Source organism: Apostichopus japonicus, chromosome 15 (assembly GCF_037975245.1).
Source record: "Apostichopus japonicus isolate 1M-3 chromosome 15, ASM3797524v1, whole genome shotgun sequence".
NCBI lineage: Eukaryota > Metazoa > Echinodermata > Holothuroidea > Aspidochirotida > Stichopodidae > Apostichopus > Apostichopus japonicus.
In genome coordinates this window covers 21,477,733-21,505,150 of record NC_092575.1, presented here as the reverse complement: position 1 = coordinate 21,505,150, position 27,418 = coordinate 21,477,733, and the positions used below count along the sequence as shown (strand labels likewise).

Genomic DNA, 27,418 nt, shown 5'->3' with positions numbered 1-27,418 from the left:
AGCTATATAGTCTAGAGGTATTGATCAGTTATAGGAATCAATTGATGGTAGCTATATAGTCTTGAGGTATTGATCAGTTTACAGGAATCAATTGATGGTAGCTATATAGTCTTGAGGTATTGATCAGTGTATAGGAATCAATTGATGGTAGCTATATAGTCTTGAGGTATTGATCAGTTTACAGGAATCAGTTTATGGTAGCTATATAGTCTTGAGGTATTGATCAGTATATAGGAATCAATTAGTGGTAGCAATGTAGTCTTGAGGTATTGATCAGTGTATAGGAATCAATTGATGGTAGCTATATAGTCTTGAGGTATTGATCAGTATATAGGAATCAATTAGTGGTAGCAATGTAGTCTTGAGGTATTGATCAGTTTACAGGAATCAATTTATGGTAGCTATATAGTCTTGAGGTATTGATCAGTGTATATAGGAATCAATTGATGGTAGCTATATAGTCTTGAGGTATTGATCAGTATATAGGAATCAATTGATGGTAGCTATATAGTCTTGAGGTATTGATCAGTATATAGGAATCAATTAGTGGTAGCAATGTAGTCTTGAGGTATTGATCAGTGTATAGGAATCAATTGATGGTAGCTATATAGTCTTGAGGTATTGATCAGTATATAGGAATCAATTTATGGTAGCTATATAGTCTTGGGGTATTGATCAGTTATAGGAATCAATTGATGGTAGCTATATAGTCTTAAGGTATTGATCAGTTTAAAGGAATCAATTTATGGTAGCTATATAGTCTTGAGGTATTGATCAGTGTATAGGAATCAGTTGATGGTAGCTATATAGTCTTGAGGTATTGATCAGTGTATAGGAATCAATTTATGGTAGCTATATAGTCTTGAGGTATTGATCAGTTTACAGGAATCAATTGATGGTAGCTATATAGTCTTGAGGTATTGATCAGTTTACAGGAATCAATTTATGGTAGCTATTTAGTCTATATATATATATATGTTCACTTTTAGGATGGGAACACCAAAATGCAAAAAAATACAACAACAAAATAGAATTATTGACTATTTCTATAAACCTTCCCTTTCTCTAGCCAAGCAATATGTCTGTGTATTAATGTGATGCCAATTTTGTCCTCAAAAGGTGAAAATCTTGTGGCAGTGGCCGCCCATGAAATCGGTCACAGTCTGGGTCTGGCTCACTCCAACGTGTTGGGAGCCATCATGTTTCCTTACTACTTCAACAGTCAGCTGAACGTTCAGCTCCATCCAGATGACATTATGGGCATCGAGAGTTTGTACGGTGAGTGAGAGAAGGTCACAAAATGGGGCGATGAATGATTTCCCCCCCCCCCCATGGTTAGAAGATGGACCTTATAATACGAGGACTCAAGACAGGGTTGAGATGGGGGGGAGGAGAAGGGGAGGAGGTGGTGGCAGGGTCAGGAGGGGGAGGGAAGGAGTCAAATCAATGTTCAGAGGTGTATATAGAAGTGCTGGCTGTGGCTGCACCACCTCCAGGTAAAAATTGTGGCTCTGAAAATTAACGAGGTGGCAGGCCCCTGTTATTGTCTCAGCCCTACGAGAATATGAAACTTGTCGTTGATGTGTATATAAATGGTACGTTTTTTCTCGGGTTTGCTCATTTTTATTTTTTTTTCTGTTGCTTTTTCTTCGAGTGTTGGGGTTGGGGTAGAACTCCTCAGTGACATCACAGTTAGTACTCAAAGTTACTTTTTGCTTTTTGAGTTTGATAAATTTTTTTTTTTTTTTTTTCATTCTCCCATAGCAGTACAATTCATTATCTTGAATGCTTGTAGATTCATTTCAAATAATTAAGGAGAAGGGGGAAAAAATTAGAAAAAAAATCTGATTTACCGTGTGCATTAACTTCATGTGATTAATACTGTATGATAATATACTTAAGGAAACAAAATATTTTACAATAGAATGAAATCATAAACAATTCATAATATCAAAATTCATTTCCTGGAATGTTTGGATTAATACCTGTCAAACTTTGATTAATTGCAATTTTATTTCTGAATTCACCTTCCCGGTAATAAGATTCGGTGAAAATTGTCTCAGGAAACAAAAGATGCTTTCAATACACTTAGCAATCTCTGCTCATGCATCATTATTGTTCTCAGGTTTTTCTGCTGTCAATATTTTGTCATTTTGAATGATCAGATAGCTACTAGTCTTCATTTTGAAACAAGGTATGTTTTTGATAAATAAAATCAAATGAATTTGCTTTTGACAGGGAATGGTATGACCACCACCCCCCATTCCAGGACAGAGGAGCAACGGGGCGCCAACAACCCAAACGTACCGAACCTCTGCCACGAGAGCATGGATGCCATCTTAGCAACGGATGATGGAGAATTGATCATTCTCAAAGGTGACAACATTTTTCCATTTCTCTAAGGATATATTAAGACAAAAGTGAAGAGTTGCTTCAATATTTAGGGGTATATGAAGATAATACTTGATAGAGGTCATAGGTCGACATTTTTATACCAGTTATTCATGTTGTGATGATGAAGTAACATTCGCCGTCTAGTTATCACATGTTTGATTTCTCATTGAAGCACATGTTTAGTTTACATTAGCAAAACATATGCTGTACGTTTGTTGTCATGGTGATGGGACGGATTTGTAATATACCCCAGAAGTTCTGTTGGCAATATGATTTGTTACATTACAGACAAAAATGTAATTTGCATCTAGGAAAGGTTGGGCCGACATTTAAACCCTCTTCAGTAGACTTTATACTGTCATATCTGATAGTGTCAATTTCCGCGAAAAGTAATTTCTTTTAATTGGTACATGCTTAAAACTGAGTGCAAACCAAATTGGGAAAAGTCACATGTAATTAACGTAACATTCACTCAACTTTTAACATTTAAGGTACAAAAGAGAAACTGGGAGAGGTTATTTTGTTCATTGCTGCTATAGAAAATTGGCAACAGATCTGGGGAACGTTTTCTATGGAACTCTCAGTCAATTAGAAATGCAAATTTTTTAATTTTTTTTTTTTTTAGCTTTTTAATAGCATGCAATTTATTAATGGTGGGTGTGTGTGCCCCCCAAGTAAAACCATCTAAGGGATATTAAACAATTCTGACTCACGTTTGATATATGCGTATCAACCCAAAGTCTAGGGAGTATTAAGTTTAGTCAATTCACACTTACAGGAATTGGGAATTACTTAAAATTCAAATCTCCAGCCACACTGCTTGGTATGAAAAGAAGAAAAAGACAGTTAGGTGTGTTCATTCCACAGTTAGAAAAGGGAATAAAATGGAGGACATCACAGCTAGGTCAAAGCAAGAGATATTTTGCCACCAAGAAACCTTCACTGTCAGTAGTTTTGAGATCTGCTTTGCATGTGTGAGTGAGAGCACGAGAGAAGCACTCTCATTATCTCGAAACGGCTCCACTCTTTCATTTCGTTGTAAAATTTGTATTATTGTCATATAATATCAAGGTACACAATGGTAGTATGAAAGTATGCAATGATAATGTGCAAGTACACAATAGCATAAAAGTACCTGACGATGATGTGAAAAGTACACAATGGTGATATGATATATTATTTAATATATATATATATATATATATATAATATATTTTATATAATATTATATATTACAATGATACTTATAAAATTGCTCCATCAAAATGTAAAAGTGCATGACAATGGTCCTTTTGGCATTCCATACAACTCAGTACTGTTTTTCCTCAATTATTTTTTATTGTATCCTTCCATATAGTATATTGTAGATGAGATATTGTCTTGCATCAGTCATTATTTGCCAAAATGGTACTAAAATTGCTGCCCACCTCCCCCCCCCCCCCTCTCAAGGCACTGAACTGAAAGGTATACACATCAAAAGCACAATCACATGGGGGTGGGACAGACCATCTCTGCAATTGGAGTCTTTAAGATCACCAATGAGGCCTGAAACTTTAAATGGACCAACTCTGTGTATTCATTGCATAGATTGTAAGCTGCCTTTCCCATAATGACAGTTTATGACCTGCAGAAAGAAACTTTGAAAAGTGAGGGCTCCCTTCTGGAACTGAAACACAGTATTGTTACAAGTCATCTATCTGTTGTATGTTGCTCCTCCTTGCAGAAACGAATTGTTAGTCAAGAAAAGTCAAACTGTCTCAGTGGGGAGAAAGGTGAAATTGCCCTAACCCTCCCCTCCTCTCTCTCTCCCCCACCCACAGGCCCACACACATACTCCTGCCTCTCTTTCTTCCAGCTCCATGATCAGAATAGTAGATTTTTTATACCTGAGTGACATGTATAGAAAGATTCCAAAACTTCTCTTCCCTTAACCCACCCTGCACTCTATCCTTACCCCTTCCTCACCTAATAGCCCTTTCTCTTGCCTCCCTTCATAATTTCTATTCCCAGTGTTTCAGCTGAAATGTGCTGAGAAGGTAACCATGTTTTGCTACTAATATGAAATCTTTTTATTTATATGACTCCTCCCCACACCCCCCCCCCTTCTTATGAACTTTACCTTATCAAACGGTAGCATTACAGCATGGTTCACACCTCCCCTGCCCCCTCCCCTGACAGGTTCATTCCATTTTCTGTCCAAACCTACCATTCTGGAGAACGACACTGGTTAATTTTTCTTCATAGGCTCATATATTTGGCGAGCTACAGAGAAAGGAATCAAGAAAGGTTTTCCCCGGCTGATCTCCCAAAGGTGGGCTGGACTCCAGAATAACCTGCAAACAGGAACACAACTCAAGAACACTGTTTTCTGGACCAAAGACGCCTACCAAAAGATGCTGTTTGTCAAGGTAAACTACAGGAACTTACAGTAAAGCAATGTTACACATCAAATCAATTGTATTCATTATGTATTCATGGGGTAAAATGGAATGTCTGGTTCCGGATGCACAATCACTTGAAAAAGAAATTTGACCACAATTTCTCTCTAAGCTCACAAAACCTTGTGCAGCAAAAACCCCAAAAATGTACTTTTAAACAATATTTCTGTTTCTTTTCTCTTTTTCCAAAGGGGAAATCTGTGTGGCGTTATAGCATGTCCCAGGATTTGGACAAAACATTTCCCAAGGACATTAATAAGATGTTGGACTTGGTGGCATACAAACTAAACAGCTTGGTGGGAATGTTTGAGATGCGGCAGAATGGAGACATTTATCTCTTTGGAGGTACGTTGAAACACCAGCTAGCAATAAGTAGGCCAGGCCAATAATCCCATCTTGTCCCTGTTTGATGTCCAAATGCCACCCCTCCACAAGATGTATACCGTAGGTTCTCTGTTTAGCATTTGAAGCAATCTCACGTCCAAGAACATATACTTTCTCTGTAGCCATGACTGGCTTTATCAGGCATGAGCTTTTTCCGCGAATTCGCGGAATATATGTGATTTCTTTTCTACCTCGGGTACAAAAACTATTATCCTAACACACTATAGCATACGCAAACTGGAGCCTATACCGTAATTTTTGCAAAGTTTTGTGATTCTTTTTTACTTCTTTAATGTCACTTTGTAACTTTCTTGTATTTTAAATCTAACAGAATCAGAGGTCTACATTTTCAACTGGATGGGTATAATCCAAGGCCCCTTCAGTACCCAGGAGGTTTTTGTCGGAGCACCCAAGGACATAGCGGCAGTCTTTCAGTGGACGGATAACAACATCTACTTCTTCACCAGAGGCGGCATGATCTACACGTTTCGCTCAGAAGATTTCAAGCCGCTGGGAAAACCCAAGAGCTGGTTTAACCCCGCCGTGGGTGAAACTGATTGGCTGGGTTGCTCGACTAACTTGGTAAAAGTGACGACGAGCGCATCATCATCGGCAGTTCTTCCGGTTAATACCTGGATTATGGCTTCCTCTGGGCTTCTGTCTGTTTGGTATCACAAGTATTTTTAGATGATAAATGTCTGACTATAAATGCCAAAAATTACAACTAGGACTTAAAGAAGTATAAAATAGAGTATACGGTATTTGCATTAACATTGTAGTGCCCATATCTTTCTGTAATAAAGAGTGAAATACTATTTTTTTCTTGGAAATATTAAAGCAATTTTAAGTCTTTTGTAAGAATGGATATTTGATAATATTAACCTAATTTTATTGTCATTGGTATATTTGGTGTATGTTAGTTTTAAATTAGCCCCAATTCACATGTTAATGAAAGTAGTAAATATTAGTGATCTTTAACCATGCTTTGCATTTTATTTCAGGCATAAACTTTCCCTAATGTTGCCCAAGTCAAGATTCAAATTGATCAAACTATGATCCTCTTATTGAGTCCCATTGCTGCCCTGAACATTAATAACTTTTCTTGTTCCTAAAAATATTCATCCTCCAGACACTCATATTAATTACAGGTGTCGTGTCCTTCCCCGGATATAACAAGTATAAATGACTGTAACAAGTTAGTTAAAAGTTCCGAATCATGTTTATTAAGATGGGGGATCACTTGCTCTGTATTGCCAATCTACAGCTCTTTTCAAACATATAATTATTAACTATAATACATAACAACAGGCAATTAACCTTTTCTTTAACAGTGTAATTATTTGTAGCGAATCCTGGGCAATTGGTTCAGCTAATTGTCTGGCTTTGCCATGGAAGTTAAGTCTCGTCGAATCTAAATACCTTCGTCTTTCATCAATTCGTTTGTGTTAATGTTACTAAACATGTAGTATAGTATAGTATGCCATTGTTTCCCCTACTAACGTTAATTTTTGAATACTTGCAGAAATTTTTATGAATTATTAACATTAACACTGTCTAGATGCAGGGTTTTATCATCTCATAGAGAGACCTATTGGGTGTCTTTCTGTTTGATTCAATACAGTATAGTTTATCAGTGAAATTTAAAAGAAGATTATGTTAGAAATGCTTTGCATGGTAACCAATATGTTTTTTACAAAATCTTTGTGATGGGAATTTGTTTTATTTCTCGCTGATGTTTATTATATAATGATGTTTCTTTACTTTCATGAGCTTTTTAATTTTGTTGCTTCTTTGGTTTTGCAATTTATCATTTATTTGGGAAAATCTCATCAAGTGCACTGACAACTTTACCTATAAGAACATTTTGGCTATAACGGTCACAGCTTCGAGTCCCATTCTGACCAAAGATTTCTTCAGGTTTTTCCCAGTCAGAAAGAGCAAAGAACATGACATTAAAAAGGGATTCAGCAATATTGCCTGCTTTTAATGAAGAGATCTTTATCTACAATTTTCTACAATAAAATTTCTGAGATTAAATATTGTTATTAAATATTGTTACCCAAAAAACTGTAGGAAATGCTTCCCACAGTAATAAAATAAAAAGAGTAGAAATTATACTAATTGTGTAAAATCTTCAAAAGTGCTCCATTTTTTTCTGTTAATTAGCCGATACGCCATTAAATAATTAATGTTACCAACACCAAAGCTCAGTCACAAGAGTTGAGACAAAGAGCCATATTTTCTTTCTTATTTTCAACAATATCCTGCAGCAGGGAGAAACAAAACTCATCTTAATACTCATTTTGTTTTGAACCAAGCAGACTTCCTCTTCTAGACTTTCATAAAAAAAAAATTATAAATGAAAAAAAAAAACTACCCTGCTGAAACATTGCAATATTTTACTGTACTGCTAAAACTAATACCTCATTACCAATATGTGAATCCTAATTTTCTGCACCAATGATACATCAAGTGATGATGAATCTTTTTTTTTTAAATGATGAATTCTGCTTTAGAACAATTGATTCACGAGCATTGTAAAGACTACGATTTCTCCTAAAACCACCTGCTATGATGAAAGTGCTTCAAATCAGATGTAAAATATAGATAATTGAAATATTTCATAGATAGAAACTAATATTAGTCGGCCAGATATCCAGGGACAGACCCCGGATTTCATGTACTGTCCCCAGAAATATCTTCAAATTAAAATTGCCCCCAAGTAGTTTCAATTTATCTCTTTAGATGCAAACTCCTGTTCTTAGAAACAGCTGTGATTGCTTACAACCACAAATGTAACAGGTTAAAAACTCACTTATAGCATCGAAAAAACTTTACTTGGTTTCATAGATGGTTTAAAACTTGAACATATTCTTAGTCATATCCTGACCAAACCAGTCATAGATCCACCAAATGCCACACCTTCCTTTAAACATGCATGCAGTGTGTATAGGTCAACATGGAGGGGGGGGGGTTTGGGTGGAGTTGGGGGGTTAGCAATATCATTACCCCATATTTCCTGGAAAAAAAATATGGACACCTTAAACCTTTCAGAACATACCATGATCTGCCTGCTTCTTTCATCAATATCTGATGAGTCAGAAAATGCAGACAAGGTTATTATATTAAAATGAGGTCATTTATATAATTTGATGGTTAAGGCCTTCATCAAAACTGCCTTCCTGGATGACAGAGAATGCACCATGGTGATTAAATTAATACATCGCGACCCAACTTGAAGAAAAAAAACATCTCTGTAAAATGTTCTGTTATTAAACATGAGGACGACATTTGTGAAGTGTTCAAATTCCAGGACTCGACAGGGTGATCTGATGAACCGACATGTCCCTTTTATAAATATATCCAGTAAATGGACACAGACGTTGACATTCGTTGTCATGGTAACTGATATTATACACGGCACCCTTGCCGTAAACACTACACAATGTATGCAACCGATACAAATATTGTAATAGATATAGAAATGATGACAGAAATAATGAACAATAGTCTGTCCAGAAGAATGGAGACTTCATTCCAAGTCACTGTAACTTTCGCCGAGGTCTGTCTGTCTTTACGAGCTGTCTCACTCCCAATAGCGCCCTCTCTCAGAGAGGGATTCAATTGCATATTCATGTCCTCGCTATTGTCAAGAGACTCCGTGGCTTCCCAACTGAGATGCGAGCCTCCATATGGTTGGTCCCCCCAGTATAGCTTTAATGTGAGTTTATATAACCATGGTGGTATAGGTTTGTTACCGTGGTAGTGGTAAACGCGTAGAACCAACGTCGTACCCACGATGACAAGGCAGGATAAAGTGACTTGCAGCAGGAAAAATAAACCTGAAGAGATGACAAATGAAAAGGAACGATATCAGTATCCAGTTAACACAAATATCTTTGGTATATATTAGCCTCAAGTTACCTAGAATCATTATGCCAATACAGCATATTCCATCAATTTCCAAATAAGGTTGTTCGTACTTTCCGATTTAGTTCAACCTGAGAAGGAACATCTCAAATGACTTACAATGAAATACCGTGGCCCTGTTTATCTCGCTGTTCCGCAAGCGATGGCATATCATATGACTGCTATACAAAACCTTTCCATGTACACGTGTATCAAATTCTTCCTTTAGACCATGGAGGTTACCTCCATGTTTAGACGTTTTAACACAGGAGAGGATCCCGGATTTGGGAGAGGTCCACCTGGTCATTTGGTGGTTGCCGAAACAACTCCCAATCAATGTAGGGAGGTGTGGGGTCATCCCCCTATCACCCCCTCCCCCCGACTAGAATGTGGTTGCTTAGCGTGTCTAAGTTTACAACCTATCATTCACTGTTGAAAGTGTGTAGAAATATTTGGTCACGGGAGCTATATGTACTAGGGTCTAATCATGGACGCAGATCGGTCTTGGATAACGGTGGGGACGCGTGTCTGTTCTGTACTTCCCAGATCGCCGGAAATAACACTTCCCAGACCCAATGATGCTCCCAATTAAACCTCCTTAAATTTTAGATTTCATGGCTTAGAAATTTAGTTTGGGGAAATATATGGGCGTCTGCAGGAATAAAAAATCAGGGGACAAATAATCCAAGTAGACTTTTGTATACGATGGGTCTGGGGTCCTCTTCCCGAAAACAATTATAGAATGCCGCAAATGTTATTTCCGTCCGTTCTGCGGATAAATATAAATAAAATGCTGCATGTCATTTGTACAATGCTGGGTCAAACTGCACCAAAGTTCAATACAGGGGAATTTGAAATGCAGCGTTTGGTCAAGACAAATTGGTGGGGACAAAGTATATTATGTCCCCACCACTGATAAAGTTGGTGGGGACGCGTCCCGCTGTCCCCACTAGGATCTGCGCCCATGGGTCTAATGGTCACAGTTGCTCGAAAAGGAAAAACTTTAAGTAGAACAAATTGTAGATTCAAAGACGTGAGAACTTACTCAGCACTGGAACCTCATCTCCTAGAGGCGGCATAATAGAGCCAACTAACTGTTGAAACAAAATGGCGGCCAGTAGATTGGATACCACGAAGGCCATTTTCTCTCCGGACTGGGATGGCATCCAGAAGACCATAAGATTGACCAGACAGAGCATACAGCAGGGAATGATCACATTATAGAGATAGAAGTCACTCTGCCTGGTCAATGTTAAGTTGAATTCAACAAATTCAAAGGCATTATCGCAACAAGCAAACTTCTTGCTAATCTCGGAACCATGGAAGCTTTTGAATGACCACACACCATTGTCATAGAACACTGTCTGTAACATGGAAGAAAGTTCAGAAATTGTAAGTTAACAAGCTATCTAATATATGGTTAGTGTAACTTAGGACACTTTTGACTGCCTTAAGGCAATTGCCATGAAATCCACTTATTAGTGCAATGCCCTCCCTCCCCATAACATTTCTCCACCCCACCCCCTCCATTGCAACAAGCCATTTTAATTAGGTTCGTTAACATTTATTTTGAATCCTTACAACAATTAACTGCATGTGGAGACCCGGCTTCTCAGGTCCCTCCAAATGACCACAATGCGTAGCTGCTGGTTTTTCGACATATGCTCCAATCCGTTGAAATTAATGTTACATTAAATATTTAGACTTGTTCCTTTCAATTGATGACATGACATATTGTATTGTTTTCCTATTGGACTCGGTAAAACTTGATCAAACCTAACCCCTTGGATAAGTAATTTGCTCTTTTCGCCCAAATTCCGAATCGCTCACGTGACTGCAGGTCACCACATGTGACATGACGTACTTGTGCGGAGTCGGTTGAGGAACACTTCCGATCAAACTATTCACTTCAGCACTAAGTTACGAACACTACGCCGATACGACACTATGTCATACTATCATGATCAAAATGCCAACGAATTGTGTAGTAGTAGGAGGTTTCAAAAACACTTCTGAAAACCGAAATTTAAGCTTCTGTTCGTTTCCCAGTCAACCAACCGACCAAAACTTAGCAGGCTTTGGATTAATTTTGTAGAGGGTTTCCACCCGTCTGCATGCGAAGATATGTTCATCGCACTTTGACACAAACACGTGTAGGAAGTATAGTATACGCAGAGGCCCTCTAATGGTAGTCCACCTAATATTTTGATATATGCCTAAACTCATAAGCCACAATTTCATTGTTATTCTAATATGCATACTCAATTGGTTATCTTCAGCTATAAGTTACCCATAGGTTCAGGGAAACAAAATCATGTTACAAAAGGGAGATTGCCACTGCTTACACAATAGGCCCTTTGTGACTAAGTTCTCTTTAGCAGAACCAACGACACGGCACTACGCACGGAGCTAAGTTAGTGAATGCACACTAACACGTACGGACGATATGTATTGAAGGCATGTATATATTGTACTGATATGGTCAAAGGTTTCGCATTTTTTATTCCTTGCCCGAAGGCTCACGCAATCTATGCGATGGTGATTGCGTGTGTATGTGACGCCCTTGGCTTGAGAACACGATAACTCAACAATGGCTAGTTGGATTGAAGTCATACTTGGTACATAGATGCGTCATACTGAGTAGAAGAACCCTATTGATTTTGGTGCTCATCTCATGAATATTAATGAGGTCACAGAGTCAAACGTAAAAAAAATCAAATGCTAATAACTCCGCTTGGGTCAAATGGTAACGTATGTTCAAGTTGATATTATGCAAATTTATTAGGGGGAGGTGCTTAAGTTTAAACACTGTAACTGAACAACGAGTAGTTGGATTGAAGTCATACGTATAATGCGCCATAGTGAGTAGATGAACCCTATTGATTGTGGTGCTCATCTCAGGAATAATAATGAGGTCACGGGGTCAAACGAGAAAATCTCCAAGTGCTTATAACTCCGCTTGGGTCAAATGTAAACATTTTCAGAATTGAATCATACTTTATGTGAAGGCATTGGTAGATAGCGTGTACATGATAATGTATATTCAATGTGATATTATGCACTTTACTTAGGGGGCAGGGCTTGAGTTGATTTTTGCTAATAATAGCTTGTAAACATGGTAAGTTAACATATTTAGTAGGTTGGTCCACAGTCAGTGAAAGAACCTTGCAGATCAATATAATCAACAATGACGAAATCTTGGGATTATAATCTCAATTGGCAAGGAATCACAATAAGCCCACTGGCTTTCTGGTTAACTCTTGGAATTAGTATATGGAATCTATCAGGCACTTTTGTTGCCGTGGTGTTCCATTCGCTAGTGTATCTGCTTTTGTGGAGTTGTGACTTTCTGAAAGCCTTGCTTTATGTCAGCCAGACCGAGACATACCCAAAGCCTTTCATTTCGTGGGAGTTCGGTTACTATTGCATCCACTGACTGGAAACTAACTGCAAACACGGTTAATTGCAACAACAAATGAAGAGATACCCGAGATTTCGAAATATTTCACAAGGTAGGCATTTCAATTGCGGCAAGACCTCGATACCATACGACACAGTATGTATAGGCCTACTTGCCTACAATAACAACTAATCTTATGAATTATGACCAGACGTTGAGGCAGTTTTTTTAACCATTATTTACTTTTAATTGCAGAATTGCTACCCAAAATGAGTTAACAAATGTGTGAACAGTTCTAACAACCATTTCCATTCTCATAGTAGCTGCATGTTTATTGGAAGAGCCTGAAGTAAATAAACTTTTAAAGGTTCACTTTCTTGAGAAGGGACGTGAAAAGTTCGGTTCGAGACACTCCAAGATTAATGTATGTTGTCCAGTTACAGAGTTATTGACAATTGACAATTCATAATTCATAATCATGGACGTTAAAATGAATGTAAGAAACTGAGTTCGATCAGTTTGTGGCTTTCATAAGCCAAAGAGGCTTCTACGCGAATTCCTGCTTGCAGGAGGATCTAAAATACATATACAATACATACAAAAGTCCATTGATATTGCTTCGTGTTCGCGGTAAAAGCCGCACAATGACGTCACATGGTGACCTGTACGTTCATGAGCTTTTACGCATCACGATTCTGGTCAGTGAGAATTTGACATCAAATTTCTTTAATTTACTGTCTCTTTCGACTAAACGGGAAACGTGGTATTGTTTGTGTACTAAAATAATATAGTATTAGAAAAAATAATAAATAAATAAATTTAACAAATTAAAAATTCGCCTCCAGCTATGCAATTTCCAATTCCCGATTTCCCTTATTACGTCACTGCATGTAATATCAGTGTGGAAAACCGACGATTATCCGATGTCACGCGTATAAACAGCAACTTAGTTGTAGTACTAAAAATCGATGTTATTTACTCCGATGCCAAAGTACTCGTATATCACTGTACTCATATATTAATACTGAATTCATGTTCAATTTAATGGTACTCGGACAGGACAAGTTCTTTACGTGTACACACAAAAACAAAACAAAAATTTTATGTAAACATGACGTTTAGTATATGTTTCTTGTGTATTGAATGAAACAAAGGTAGCCTATACTCGAGTGAAAAGTACTCGGACACTGGTAAACTGAATTTTCAAATTATTAACGTGTAAATACGAACACGACAAGGTCAGCGTGAAATCCAAAATGTAGTTGCTTCCCACGTACGGAGATAAATATCAGAGGATGACTTAAAGAGATTCTCCTGTAGCGCCGTCACTTTATCTTACCTCGCGTGGATCTTGAGTATGGGATATTCTCATTTGTAGTTTTGATCCGTCCATAGTCCAGGAGCCAAAGGTCAGAGTGCAAATCTGTGTATCAAAGGGGAAGTACTTGACCTTCACTCTACAAGATGATTGGATGATGATAGGTGTTGACCAGGAAACCAAGCCAGAACTATTGACAAACGTAACCGAACTAGGAGACGTGTGCAGGAACCCAGGGTCAATACTTGTAAGAGAAAAAAAGAAACATTTATAGGATCACCATGACACTCGATTTCATTTTGAGTGGAGTGAAGGGGGTATGGAAGGAAGGGAAATACCCCTTGCTCTCCCTCTCCATCCATACACACAATATTCATAGACTGACAGTGCGACAGACTCAAACTGAACATTCGCCAACAAATAAATAGATAAAAAATAACGTCACTAGCGCTGCAGCGTTTTTCACCGCTCGTAAAAAAAATGCCCGTCATCTCTCCTTAGTCTGCAGTTTCCTTATACAGCCCAGGATTTATTATAGGCCTTTGTATTTCTTTTCTGTTGGGATGTTAAGGAATTAATAAAAATTGATGAGCCAATTTCATTTCACTCGGTTGCCATTGCCCTGTCTGGCTTATTAAATATGTCTGTCTTAGACAATGTGAGAGGTCCTTGATCTAGTTTGACTGTGAATAAGTCTGTGATATTAATAATAAAATATATTTATTAAATAAATTATTAATTCAAATATTCGATTATTTTGTCTGGAGATGATAAATAATCAAACGCCGGTTATCAATCAAATGCCCAAAAAATTATATAGCTTATGAAAATGGAACTACTGTAAAAGATTAAATATGGTGACCTCTTTACCAACAGTAAGTATAAACATAGCTTATGTCCCAATCAATTCTTGAAAAAAAGGTTTTCTGAGAAATTTCCACAATACTGAAACCAATTTATAATGATTTTTCTGCTTGACATCATTTTGGTCTTTAATTTAACGATTTGAATTTACCCAAACTTGGAATGCAGGGTGTTGGGGGGGGGGGGGGGGAGAGCGGGTACTAATATGCCCGGTCGTCCTGAGAGAGGGATCTCCCTTCTTGTTTGTGAAATTATGGTAAAATGGTGGGTATCCAGATGCAAACTGGTGCTATATATATTTCAATATTTTTTTACCGTACAAACGTATGTTACATATTCATGTATTATACAAGGGAGTATTATTCTGTCTGCCTGTCAGTGAAGGAGGGGGGGGGAGGGGGGTAAGAGACTGAAATATATAGTTGTTCGAACAGGTCGGTCATTTCAAAATGACACTGACGCTCAGGTCCAACCACTCTACACCATTGCAGAATTTGAAATAGAATAATTTACTTGATCACAACTTTCGAGACTGCACATTTGACTTTGCAAAAGGAAGAGGATATGGCCGATATCCGGAAGTGGCTTAATTGGGGATGTACAATGGTAAAACGCTACTGGTCCTGACAAATAAGGTAGATGGGGTGGGGGGGAGAGGAGTGGAAAAATATAGCAAAAACGTCATTTTCAGCGACTTTTTTTCCGTGTTATGTTTCATTTATAACCATAGTGGTTCACCTTCGTGTATACCCAAACAATATTTACTTTTCGTATAGAGTGGTGTCAGGGAACCAGATTTCATCTCCAGTGAGTGTTAAAGAAGATATATCTCCATAATCAGCTGGATCCCAGGATAGAAAGTCATCCTGCCATTCCTGAAGGAAAGGAAAATAACGGAAATTATCAAAGTAACGAAAAAGCCAATAGCTATAGGCCTATATCTGATATAGTACTAGGGATAGTTAACAATAAATCGGTTGTATATCCCTGTATAGTTCCACTCGTAATACCACTCACCCACCCCACCCCTCCCCCACCCTACCGTTCTCATCGAATGAAGAAAAAAACTCTCCTTCTCTAAACATTCTCTACCCTTCCTTCATCGTTGGCAATCGTTATATCGTATGAGATCTGACGGCACACAAGCTATATGCACTTACCGGAGAAACTACAAAACACTTACATACCGTCACACACCTAACCTATACCCCTCACACACCCGACGCCCTCTCATCCCCCTGGCACACCCACCCGTCACACTAGATATTACGTCATACCTGTTTCATCCAGCCATTTAGAGTTATTTGTTGTTTCCTTTCATTCTGTAAAAGAAGGAAATGAGAGTTATTTTTTTACTTTCTTCATCTTGTTGATAATGTGACAATAAATTACATGATTTATTACTTAATTGATTGATTTATTAAATATCGATGGTCTATTTGCACCCTTTATTGCAGACCAGGGCTTATTTCCCTACATTTATTTGACTCTCGACGGTTTCATGTTCAAAGACTTTTCCTTCACTCGATACCTTCTTAAAAAGAACATTATCTAGCAATAAAACCCTTCAAAATTGGTCACAGGCAGCTAACATGTTGAAAACGTTGTTTCTATTTCTACGTCTCATTGATACAGTGGCCTTGAAGGGACTGTACGACTTTAAATTTTGCTCGCGTTTCTGACTCTCATAAGCTTTCACATTTTGACAAAAAGGACTGATGCACTTAACTTGACAATATGGCAAAACTCGCTAGCTGTTGACATGTCAAATTTCACTTACATAAACAGCTTGAGCGAAAATTTGGCGAGTTAAATATTAGTCTTAAATTAAGCTTAAAGAAACGCCAAAATACGACATTGTGATGAGTTGTGAAGCTACGCTAACATGCCATTTTGATGAAACTTTGTCAATTTGTCAAACTACTGTGTTGCACAAAAATGTGACAACACGTCAAAAAAACATGACAGTTATGGTTATATCATGTTATACTGAAACAGAAACTATACTCCTCGAATGTCCCTTCAGGTCTACGGTACTATAAAGTACTCACAAACTCTACCACCTGAGCGATCAAGAGCTTGAAGAACACTACTGTTGAAGTGCTGTCGTGGTCCCAGACAGGGCGAACACTCATTGGACCATACGCACCAATTATGTCACGTGCTAACTGTTTCTGTGGATGGTGTGATATATTTCTGCAAACTGACACAAAAACAAAGAAGAGAAAAAGAAAAAGTGTCAACACGATGCGTATCTACTGCTAAACCTCTGTGCACCACAGATATATGTAGAAACGTTAGAGGGCGTAACGGTTGAGTTTGCTTCTCGTTCAGGCGTTTGTTTGTTTTATCTTTAAGAGGGCGCTCTTTATGGCAGCTGATGCTATTGGAGTTGGATCTCGGTCAATCCAGTGCAATAGTTGGGATATATAATTGTTCGAGTTATCCTCGTACATGAACCGAGAAGCTGTATAAAGGTCATATGACTATGTCATATATATACATATATAAAATTCCAGTACTCGGCTCGGGGCATTAAATCTAACAAATAAAGTGAAATTTGGTACCAGGAGAAATCAGCGACAATAAAATACGCCGATTCTGTAAAATGATGGTAGTAAAATTGAGCTCTCTCTCTCGCTCAAAACAGTAGCAAACCTAATATCGTACGTTTGATTAATTTTTGTTATATTCTTATTTTAACTCACAGTGTGTGTCGGCCCTCTATACAGTTGAATAGGAGGGAGCGGAGAGGTTATATAGGTACATGCCGTAATGTATCCGTACGTGAATATGTAGTGTAACAATTTTTCGAGATTGTACTTTTTATTATATCGTACAGTTGAGAAATGAGCCGTCCTAAAATGATGGGAAAGGAAGGGCTCTCAATAGATTATTTTAAGGTTTACAGTAATTACAACTAAGGAACCTATGAGACCTTAGGTGTATATACGTAACACACGACAGGGTGAATGACATAATTGAAGTAAGAAGTTACGGGTATATATTGAAGAATAGTCTTTTGGTAAAATAGAATAAGTTGTTTTTCGTCGAGGTCAGTTTTAAAGTTGAGTAGCAGCCTTCTCTTGAAATGAATCTTCTTTCGACTGTATTGAGTTTGCTTAACGGTATGCTGTATTGTCCCCAAATATGCTAGATATTCAAATATGGTCACATGTGGTCGAAGTTCTTAAACTGTATTTATTACAACCTTCGAGGAAATTTTTCCCACTGGGACATTCAGTCATACTGTGTGTTCCTTAAAACATGTCTGAGAACAATTTGGAGTATAAAGACCTCCAGGAAAATACTTTTTGAAAACTTCTAGCTATTATAGCATGCTATTACTGGGGGCCTATACTGACTACCTTTAAAGTCGTTTAATGGGTTTCGATTTTATTTTGCTTCGGGTACTTTAAATTGAACGCATGAATGACGTCACTGTTCTGCTATCACCTACAATTTTCAAAGGTGATCATTGTGCGGTTAAAGGTCATCAAAACTGCCTCCAAATATGCAAGAATTAAAGCAGCATTTTGCGTCCTTTTCTATGATTTTTCTCAACCTCACTGACTCCACTATGCTATAACGACATACATAACTAGCTTATCTATTTAAATCTTACTTCAAACGGTGGCATAACAGTCGAAAAATTTGCAACTTTCAACTTTGTTTTTCTCAAAGATATTTCCGTTAGAACCCAAGAAACCTCGCCCATAATATGAATATTTAAACACTACGAACGTCATTGACCAATAGGCCTATGTAATACAACACCATGCTTGATTTTTGTACAGTCTATATGGCAGTTGTACCAGGGAGTTTCATACATCTCCCTGGTTGTACCAACGCAAAGTCTTGAATCTATTTTTAGCAACGGCTCATAACTAAACCTGCATCTCTGATTGGTTGAATTCAAACTAGTGGGTTTTGGGGGAACTGTATGCGATTAATTTTAAATGTGGAATTTGTCGTGGACACTCTTCTCATTATCTGCAAATATCCTTAATTACTCGCCAATTAACGTTGTTGGCAGGGCAAAACTTGGCTAATATCTTAGTCTGCTGTTTTGTGATTGATATATGTAAAAAACTCGATGGACATGTCAAAAAAGTAGAAAACGGCGACCAAACGCAAAATGCTGCTTTAAAAACCAATAGCTTTAACAGTATAGTCGTACAATGCAGTTAAAGGATAATGACGATAGAAACTACAGCCCCAAATCTTATATGTAAATAAGTAATAAGTTGTCCTAATGCATGTGATATGTGAATGGTATAGACCAGGGTTCCTCAAATAGTTTTTACTATACGAGGGCTAGAGTGAAATCAAAATCTCCCTATACATTAACGGAGCATCGCGCAGGGTATAGGCTGTTGGATGGTCAAACATAACGTTTGAAGGGCCTGAATACTTGACTATAGTGAAAGATTTTGGAACGTTGTTTTTTGTTCACGCTAGTCGAATCAAAGTCTTCAGATAGCCCGATTTGGCCCCGGAGCCGCCGGCTGCATACATACGTGTTAGCTTGAACAGTTACTAATTTACATTTTTCGTGACATGTGGCACCAAAATGATCATTGATTTAACGAGACATTGTTCGAACCACCAATGACAAGTTACGATAGAAACCGGCATTGTGATGTAAATTTGAGCAAGTTTTGTATATGGAATGGTATATTTATGCTGGTTCCTTATATGTTACTGGTATTACAGGTTTATAATAGTTTGCGATATTTTCAATCTGACCTGAACAGTTTTTGTTTAGGCTTGATTGAGTAGAAATATATGCAATAATATAATCTCGAATAGCTAAAATTATCCCCGAAAGTATATTAGCTCCATGATTAGACAGAAATAGGTGATTTAATGATACAAATATAGATAAATCCGTCCAAGAGCCCTTGGAAGTTCGCCTGGGGACTTACACGTCATCAACGTGAGGAAATTACTAAAAGTAGCCTACATGGATGTCGTTAATAGTTATGCGAACCGTGTTTTGTAAAATAACTCTTAAACTTACTTCGTCAATAAGTTATCGGCGTTTATCTATGAGCACCACAGGCAGGGGCGTATCCAGGATTTTCTAACCCGGGGGCGCGAATTACTATCTAAGCGGAGCGCCACCATCAGTTGGCGCTCCGTGTACAATGATGTCACTGTTCTTCTTTCTCCTCCCGGTGTCTTGGCGTTTTTCTTTTACTCCCTCCTTTTCTCATTTTTCTCTCTTTCTTCTTTTTCTTTTCCCTTCCTTCGTCTCCTCCTCTTCCTTTTTTTCCCCCTCTTTTTCCTTTTTCCTTCTCTTTTTTTTCTCTCTTCTTTTTCTTACCCGGGGGGCGCGCGCCCCCAACGCCCCCCCCTCTGGATACGCGCCTGACAAGCATTATATAGAGTTTCAAATGAACTAATGTATGTTTCCTATAGCGGTAGGGAAAAGGTCGGCAAACTATGTCGCTAAAGTTATCTGCAATTATCGGAACTTCCGGGGAAAATGCATTAAGATGTTTTTCTTTAAAGCAAGTCCATAGTCCAGACACCTTAAAGGTCTTGTCCAAATCACTCTAATGGGCATTAGAAATCATGAAAATAGCTACAACTCCCATCAAAATCCATCAAAGATTGACCCTTTAACAAGTCTTTTCTTAATTCTAATTTTATTGATGTATAAACATTAGGTAGTTATGTACATTGATCATGTAAAGTGAATGGCTGCCTATACATTTCTGTTATGTTATTCCTTTGTTTTTACAACCTCCGTTTCAAGGACACTGAACACAGTTTGTGGCCTAATGTGATATTGGGAAATATATTGTCTTCTTTGAAAAGACACTTTTTTTAAATGATATATGTAGGTTGTTAACGAGGGGCTTAACTTAATTAAGGGATACAAATTTTAAGAGATGAAAATTTGATGAGCGCAACACTCTACGTCATTGCACATATTTAATGAGTTTCCCAGATTTATCAATACTTCAAATGAGTATATCTTGGAAACGAAAATAGCTTTTCCAAAAATGTCAACAGATTGGGAATGAGATTGTCACGCACAACAAATGTATAATGAATATGGGGCAAATTGGCTAGGTGTCCTTAGTATTCTTTGATGTATATTAGCGTAGATTTCTGAAGGGGCCTCATGTGAACTCCGGGGTCGTGTGCTTCAAAGAGACACAAATCTAACCACTATTTTTGGTTTCTATATGTGATATGTTTGTGATGAACAACTCCCCAAAACAGCTAAGCAAAATCTTGCTTCGTTTGGGAGATATCCCTGTTTCAAAAAGTCGTATCCGGGTAACTTTATTTTGTAAATCTGTGATGTCATATAGTGCCGCCAGTATTTTTTAGGGAACCTTTTATTTGGTCATTTATTTACATATTTTCAAGTCAAACTGCAAACAGTGTTTACATCGCAACCAATCTCATTACTTAGATAATGTTCAGAGCTTCAATATATATTAGAGTGAGCATCTGCATTCTCCATTACAGAAAATAAAGTATACTCTGTAATAATTAAAAGTTAATTTTTTTTATTTAAATTTAAGCACGTCTGGCACGGTGATGTCCTTTTTAGAATTGATCAAGACTTTAGCCTTACGTGTGAAAAAAAAATTAAATCTTATGAAATCTGCTAACACATGGATTAAGATTTTTATTAGCTGTTTTGTTGAAGTGGTTCATGACAGATAATCTCTATATGCTCTCACTGAGACCATTGAAGATGGTAGGGTTTGAGTCGCCATTAAAACACGTTCGCAGACCCTATTGTATTCACTTTTAGCGGTCCAGCACATAGTATATAGCTATATATGTATTGGGATTTCTCAATTGAATTTTCTTCACTTTTCCCAGTATACAAACTTGTTGCAATTTGTGATAGGCTACATAGCCTATACCGTATACATTCCACTGCAGATTGATAATGCCATCTTTGTCTGTAAAGTAACTTCATGTTGTGGTGTGGAAGTCAAACCTCGTTGAAAGGCTTGGATTTCATTTCTATATGACACATATATCGTGTATCTTGTTACATTATTAATACATGTCATTGCATAAATGTTTTAGTCGTTAGTTTTACGGGGTTAATCATAGCTATAGACTTTGTGTGACTGATGTCATTATTAAGTATATAGCAACATCGAAAGAAGATGGATAATGACATCACGTGATATGTACAGAAAGTTAAAGGATTATGTATCACGTAATATTTTATACATTAGAAGATAAAGGGGATATATATATATATATATATATATAAATATATATATGTATATAAATATATATATATATATATATATATGAAAATCGTAATGAGTTGGAAAATCAAGAACAGTGAAAAAACTTTCAGCCTCCACCGGGATTCGAACCACGGGCCTCCCGCTCTGTACGCGGACACCCTAACCACTAGGCTATGGACGCTGATTGTATGTCCAGAGGTTCGAAACCGGTAAGGTAGATCGTAATTCCACTGTAGGCGTTTGTCAAATGTATCGAACAATACTAGTTCTGTTTTTGGTGACATATTTTGCCTTACTCTAGAGATCAAACATGATGCTAACCAACTCGAAAATCATTTGTGATTCCTAAAGCCGGATCTCGAAAGAGATACTTTGAACAGACTTTATGTTAATGCAATGGAGGTAAACGACAAAGGCAAATGAATATATATAAATGAAAATCGTAATGAGTTGGAAAATCAAGAACAGTGAAAAAACTTTCAGCCTCCACCGGGATTCGAACCACGGGCCTCCCGCTCTGTACGCGGACACCCTAACCACTAGGCTATGAACGCTGATTGTATGTCCAGAGGTTCGAAACCGGTAAGGTAGATCGTAATTCCACTGTAGGCGTTTGTCACCTGTATCGAACAATACTAGTTCTGTTTTTGGTGACATATTTTGGGGATATATATATATATATATATATATATATATATATATATATATATATATATATATATATATATATATATATATATAAATATATATATGTATATAAATATATATATATATATATATTAACTAACTTACTTTACCAGTTTTCTGCACATTCCATCATTATAAAGAGAGTCTGTACTGACACGCGCTCTTGCACTTACGAGTAATTATAAAAGCCTAGCTGTATATTGTCCATATAAGGCCATTCCAAAGCCAATGTTGGTGCGATAGCACAATAGAAATAATGGCAAAAACCGTATTTACTACCCAGTTCATGAACTATCATGAGATTTTAGAAAAACGTATTTTACTAAATTGTTTTGAAACTATAAAGTCGGTAAAATCACCATCATTACCGCCATTATATATCACTGAATATACGGTATTATATATATATATATATATATATATATATATATATATATATATATATATATATATATATATATATATATATATATATATATATATATATATATATAAATACATACGTACATACATGTTAATTATGCCCTTCAAGCGTATAGGCCTATAAATACTAGTAAAACAGATACGCTATCAATATAAGATATGCCTGATAAGACTCGATGAGAACCTAGAAATGACTTACCGACGATTGATGGAAGAAAATAGGCGATGAAGAGACGGAGAAGAATTCTAGTGACGTAGGCTCGTTCAATGAACATCCTGCCCCCATATGCATACTCTCACCTATTGCAAAGATAAAACAGACAGACGTGGTATTACAGAGAAAAAAAAAAGGTTGCGTGCGCGCGGGTTGAATGTGGAAAATTGTTCGAACTGTGTTAGTGTATGAAATTCTGATAATAATTACGTGGATATATACCGTATTTCGTCTTAAACTAACAATGACGTAATGCGTCCTAACTCGAGCCACTTAATTTTAACAGTGAAATGACTCGATTTTGTTTTGTTGACAAGACATGTGACTCGCTCGAGTGAATATTAGTGATTCGACTCGCCCTTATAGTGACGGGATTCGTTCAACTCTGATAAACAATACGTGTTAGAAATATTTGTGTTCGGGGGGGGGGGGGGGTATGGTGGTTCCAACTCTGGTTAATGTAGCACATGTGTTGGAAGGATGGGGTGTGTGGGAGGGGGAGGGGGTGCGGGGGTATGGAGGGTAGTAACACTGGTTTATTGAACTCGGAACCAGTGGCGTAGCAAGTAGCAACAGGACCCCGGCGTAGCAAGTAGCAACAGGACCCCGGCGTAGCAACAGAAACGGGTCCCTAAATGAGTGTCGACATTCCACCAAGCTGAACACCATGGTTGGGGCTTTGGTTTAGGTGAGAAAATCCTTGATATTTGGCGCATCTATAGTCGCCCGGATATATCTCTTTTAGGCTATCTCTGTTGAAGTCATTATTTCGTTAGAGGTCCCTTTTGGTGGGTATCGTGAGTTAACATTACCGACTAGTATTGAAGACTTAAGAATATGAATAAAATTTGTCTTTTGAAAGTTGCCTTCAATAGTTTTAATAAAATATAAAGGGTTTTGACATACGTTTTGACTGTACGTTATTTGTTACCATGATTCAAAGCTAAAATTTCACCATAACCCAAATTACAAATCATTTCATCGTATCACGCGTTACTATGTCGTGTTAACATCACTAAAGTCTTCCCATTAGGAGCAGTGGCGTGATCAGAAAGCAAATCTCTGAATTGTCGGTTTTATCCTATTTTCTTTCGTTGTTTGAAACGAAACTTGACTAGTGAAACCAGCGAGCCTGGCTGGATTGCTCAAGGATTTCTTTAGTATCGAGGCGAACTTGACCAAAATTAATCATCAAATTAATGATCAAAATTAACGCACACACACAAACATTTTGCTATATATTAATTGGCTGAAGGAAACCTTAGATGCAGCCCAGGTTAAATATCAAATAGTTATAGATGTGGAGAAAGAACCCTTTAGTTAAGAAACATATGATTCAGTAATTGAACTTATATCCTGTTCTAACAATTCGGAAGAGGCTGGGGAGATTAAGTCATCTCTAAATTTGCGTTACAACATTGCATTCCAGATATTTGATATCATCTAAACTATAATGGATATGTTTAATGTTAATACAAATGCAAAGATGGTCCTTCTTAAGAGTGTTCCTCGTTTGACGAGACAATGCACCTATTCAACAGGTGCGGATCAAGGGGGTAAGGTGTGGGGGTAAGGTGTGGGGGTGGAGGGGGTGCGTTTTCAACCTCACAAAAAAAACTTGTTTATGGGAACAAACGTTCGTGTTGACCTAAGTATGGACCTAACGTGGCACACACGTGACACATTTCATATTGTTCTTATATTAAATATATATTAAAATGATGATACTACGGTGGCTCATTAGGGACCTACTGCAGTATATAGATTATTGCTAATTCTTTAAAACGAATTTTCAAAGAACGAATGTGAATTTCGTACTAACTTGTTTCAAATTCATACAAAACGACTTTACCAGGATTATAATATATACTTCAGCATGTCCCTTCTGGGCCACTGTACAATACGGTAGTTCACGAGAATTTGATGGAATTATCAATAACCGGAGAGTGACATTGATGAAGTCATAACAGAGGTAACCGTCCAATGTGTTAGTATACGTGTAAATCATTCACGTTACTATGAACACCCATGCAGGTGCGTGGATGATAGATACAGTAACTTATTGAACAAAACTCTTGGAATGACCAGACACAGAAGGTTCTTAAAGGTCAACGACTTGCTAATCGAGTTCATGTCGTCGCAAACTTCCTCGCATTACCGGCAAACTCTTTGTCGTTCTGTCGTCACACACCGTCACACTGCCGTCATACTGGCATAACGGTGTCGTCAAGCTGTCGTCACACTGTGATCGCAATTGTCGTCACACGACCGCCACACTGCCTTCAAAATGTCGTCACAATGCATATACTGTTTTCCCGCTGACGATATTATGTCGTCATACTGTAAGAAATCTTGCTCCCAAAACGTCATAAACAGCAATAGCAAAGCTCCAACCCGTATTAAAAATCTGACTTCTTCGTGCAAGAACAAATTCTGACTGATGTCAATAAGTCTGCACCCCTCTACAAATAACTCGGGTATAGGTCAAAGGTCCAACAAGTACGGAAATATTGAACAAATTACCGTAACAATTTCCAATGATGTGCCTGTTTGTTTTGAAATTCAGTTTAAATAAACTTTGCCTGGCCCAATACTTTCCACTTTTCCGATACCAACAATACAGCAAATACTGAACCATCTAGCGGTTCACTGTAATGTGTGTGATCTTTCACTGACCTTGTAAGAGGTCGAACTGGGACCATGTTCTCTTATTTTGACACTGCTAAATATCACACTTTGTATGATGATAATCAAGAACATTTATTACAATTGGAATGAGGATGGTTTTGACTTGTGTGTGTATGTGTGTACGTGAATGATTGATACTGATCGACAAAAACGTTCTGTGCCCCTCCCATACCCTCTCCCCACCTCCCCATCCCACCCCAAGATAAAATAATCTGCGTTGAAAAGACCAGTTAGTTGCAAATTAAAGAAACGTATACACTATAGTTGATCGATTACACTACTGTCTTGTACAGTACTCAGGTCGTTATGTTCGATCAAACCGATTGCAACTATACTATCGATCAAACTAACTAACGAAAGACTAAATGCATCTTTAATTTACATGTCCGAAAATAACGTCACACTGCAGGAAGCATGTCAACATTATCGGATGAAGTTCTGACAGGGAGAAGAGAGAACGCGAACTATAATGAATGTGGTATATTTCTATAATATCACAAAGTATGTGCATGTATACATTAACGCAAGTTTGACAGCCACGTGACTTGACGTCAGCGACGCGGATGAACAGGTAGCCGAGATATTCATTAGAGCGATTCATTGCATGCATGGAAAACTATGTCACTTGGTATAGAAAGGTGATACTGCGCATACGCATACTGTGCATACGCATATTGCGCATGAGTATGTCACTCATTACGATTCGACGTTATTGTGTGTTATACAGCTTCCTGGTTACAGATCTGGCATACTCGTTAAATAAGAGTCTTTCACCTGATGAAAAAAATACACCACAATTCCGCATGTTTTCAAGCCTCGTTTCAGAGGAATTACGCCACAAGATGAAACACAAGTTATCCCAAAATTGAAACATTGGTATAATGTGGCTTCCCGCTCTGTTAGGTAAACTAAGCCGAAAAATATGACCTTCTGATACATGATTGCGACCGTACTTTTCTCGAGACATGGACATATTAGTAACCATGGTAACGGACCTTAAGTACATCACTTAAGTACAGCAATATTTCACACTCCCGTGATTCCATCGACTGAAGAACATGAAGACTATATAGTCTAGGCTCATATAAAGCAATATACGGGTTACATTGTCCAATGGACAGAAATGTCATTAAGTTCGGGATTTTCTTCTCAGGTCGAAACGATCATTGAAATGAAAAGTCGAGACTTTTCCTTATAAGTTGACGTTAACGTCTGCAGATAGGTTATACATGTGTGATTAATGCATGTATGGAATTACATATACCTATACATGTAGGACACGTTAGTTTAAGGCAAGGTTGTCCAACCTTTTGCAGAGGAGGGCCACATGGAATGATTATGATGAAGGAGGGGGCCGCATGAACCCTACGCTCGACTTTCGATTTTTTTTTGCGCGAAGCCCAAGGCAACAAAATGTGAGCACTGCGCGCGGAGCGCACTGATTTATTTTCCTTCCTGATA

The 27,418-nt window shown here is 37.7% G+C and overlaps 2 protein-coding genes across 4 annotated transcripts in view; one reads left to right on the top strand and one right to left on the bottom strand.

Moving 5' to 3' along the window:
* Window positions 1-6,982, top strand: part of LOC139980687 (interstitial collagenase-like) — a 145,888-nt gene extending 138,906 nt beyond the window's left edge. Inside the window, exons 5-9 of the mRNA XM_071992515.1 lie at window positions 1,120-1,278; window positions 2,239-2,376; window positions 4,639-4,802; window positions 5,024-5,177; window positions 5,548-6,982. Coding sequence (XP_071848616.1) covers window positions 1,120-1,278; window positions 2,239-2,376; window positions 4,639-4,802; window positions 5,024-5,177; window positions 5,548-5,903 — 971 coding nt within the window. The 3' untranslated portion in view covers window positions 5,904-6,982. The remainder of the gene's footprint in view (window positions 1-1,119; window positions 1,279-2,238; window positions 2,377-4,638; window positions 4,803-5,023; window positions 5,178-5,547) is intronic.
* Window positions 6,983-7,468: 486 nt separating this feature from the next.
* Window positions 7,469-27,418, bottom strand: part of LOC139980689 (neuronal acetylcholine receptor subunit alpha-2-like) — a 43,546-nt gene continuing 23,596 nt past the window's right edge. For all 3 annotated transcript variants that reach the window (XM_071992518.1, XM_071992520.1, XM_071992521.1), the window contains exons 2-8: window positions 23,255-23,355; window positions 16,759-16,910; window positions 15,985-16,029; window positions 15,473-15,582; window positions 13,865-14,087; window positions 10,171-10,489; window positions 7,469-9,058 (exon numbers count right to left, since the gene is read on the bottom strand). In XM_071992518.1, the coding sequence (XP_071848619.1) occupies window positions 8,655-9,058; window positions 10,171-10,489; window positions 13,865-14,087; window positions 15,473-15,582; window positions 15,985-16,029; window positions 16,759-16,910; window positions 23,255-23,330 (1,329 nt within the window). In that variant the 5' untranslated portion in view covers window positions 23,331-23,355 and the 3' untranslated portion in view covers window positions 7,469-8,654. The remainder of the gene's footprint in view (window positions 9,059-10,170; window positions 10,490-13,864; window positions 14,088-15,472; window positions 15,583-15,984; window positions 16,030-16,758; window positions 16,911-23,254; window positions 23,356-27,418) is intronic.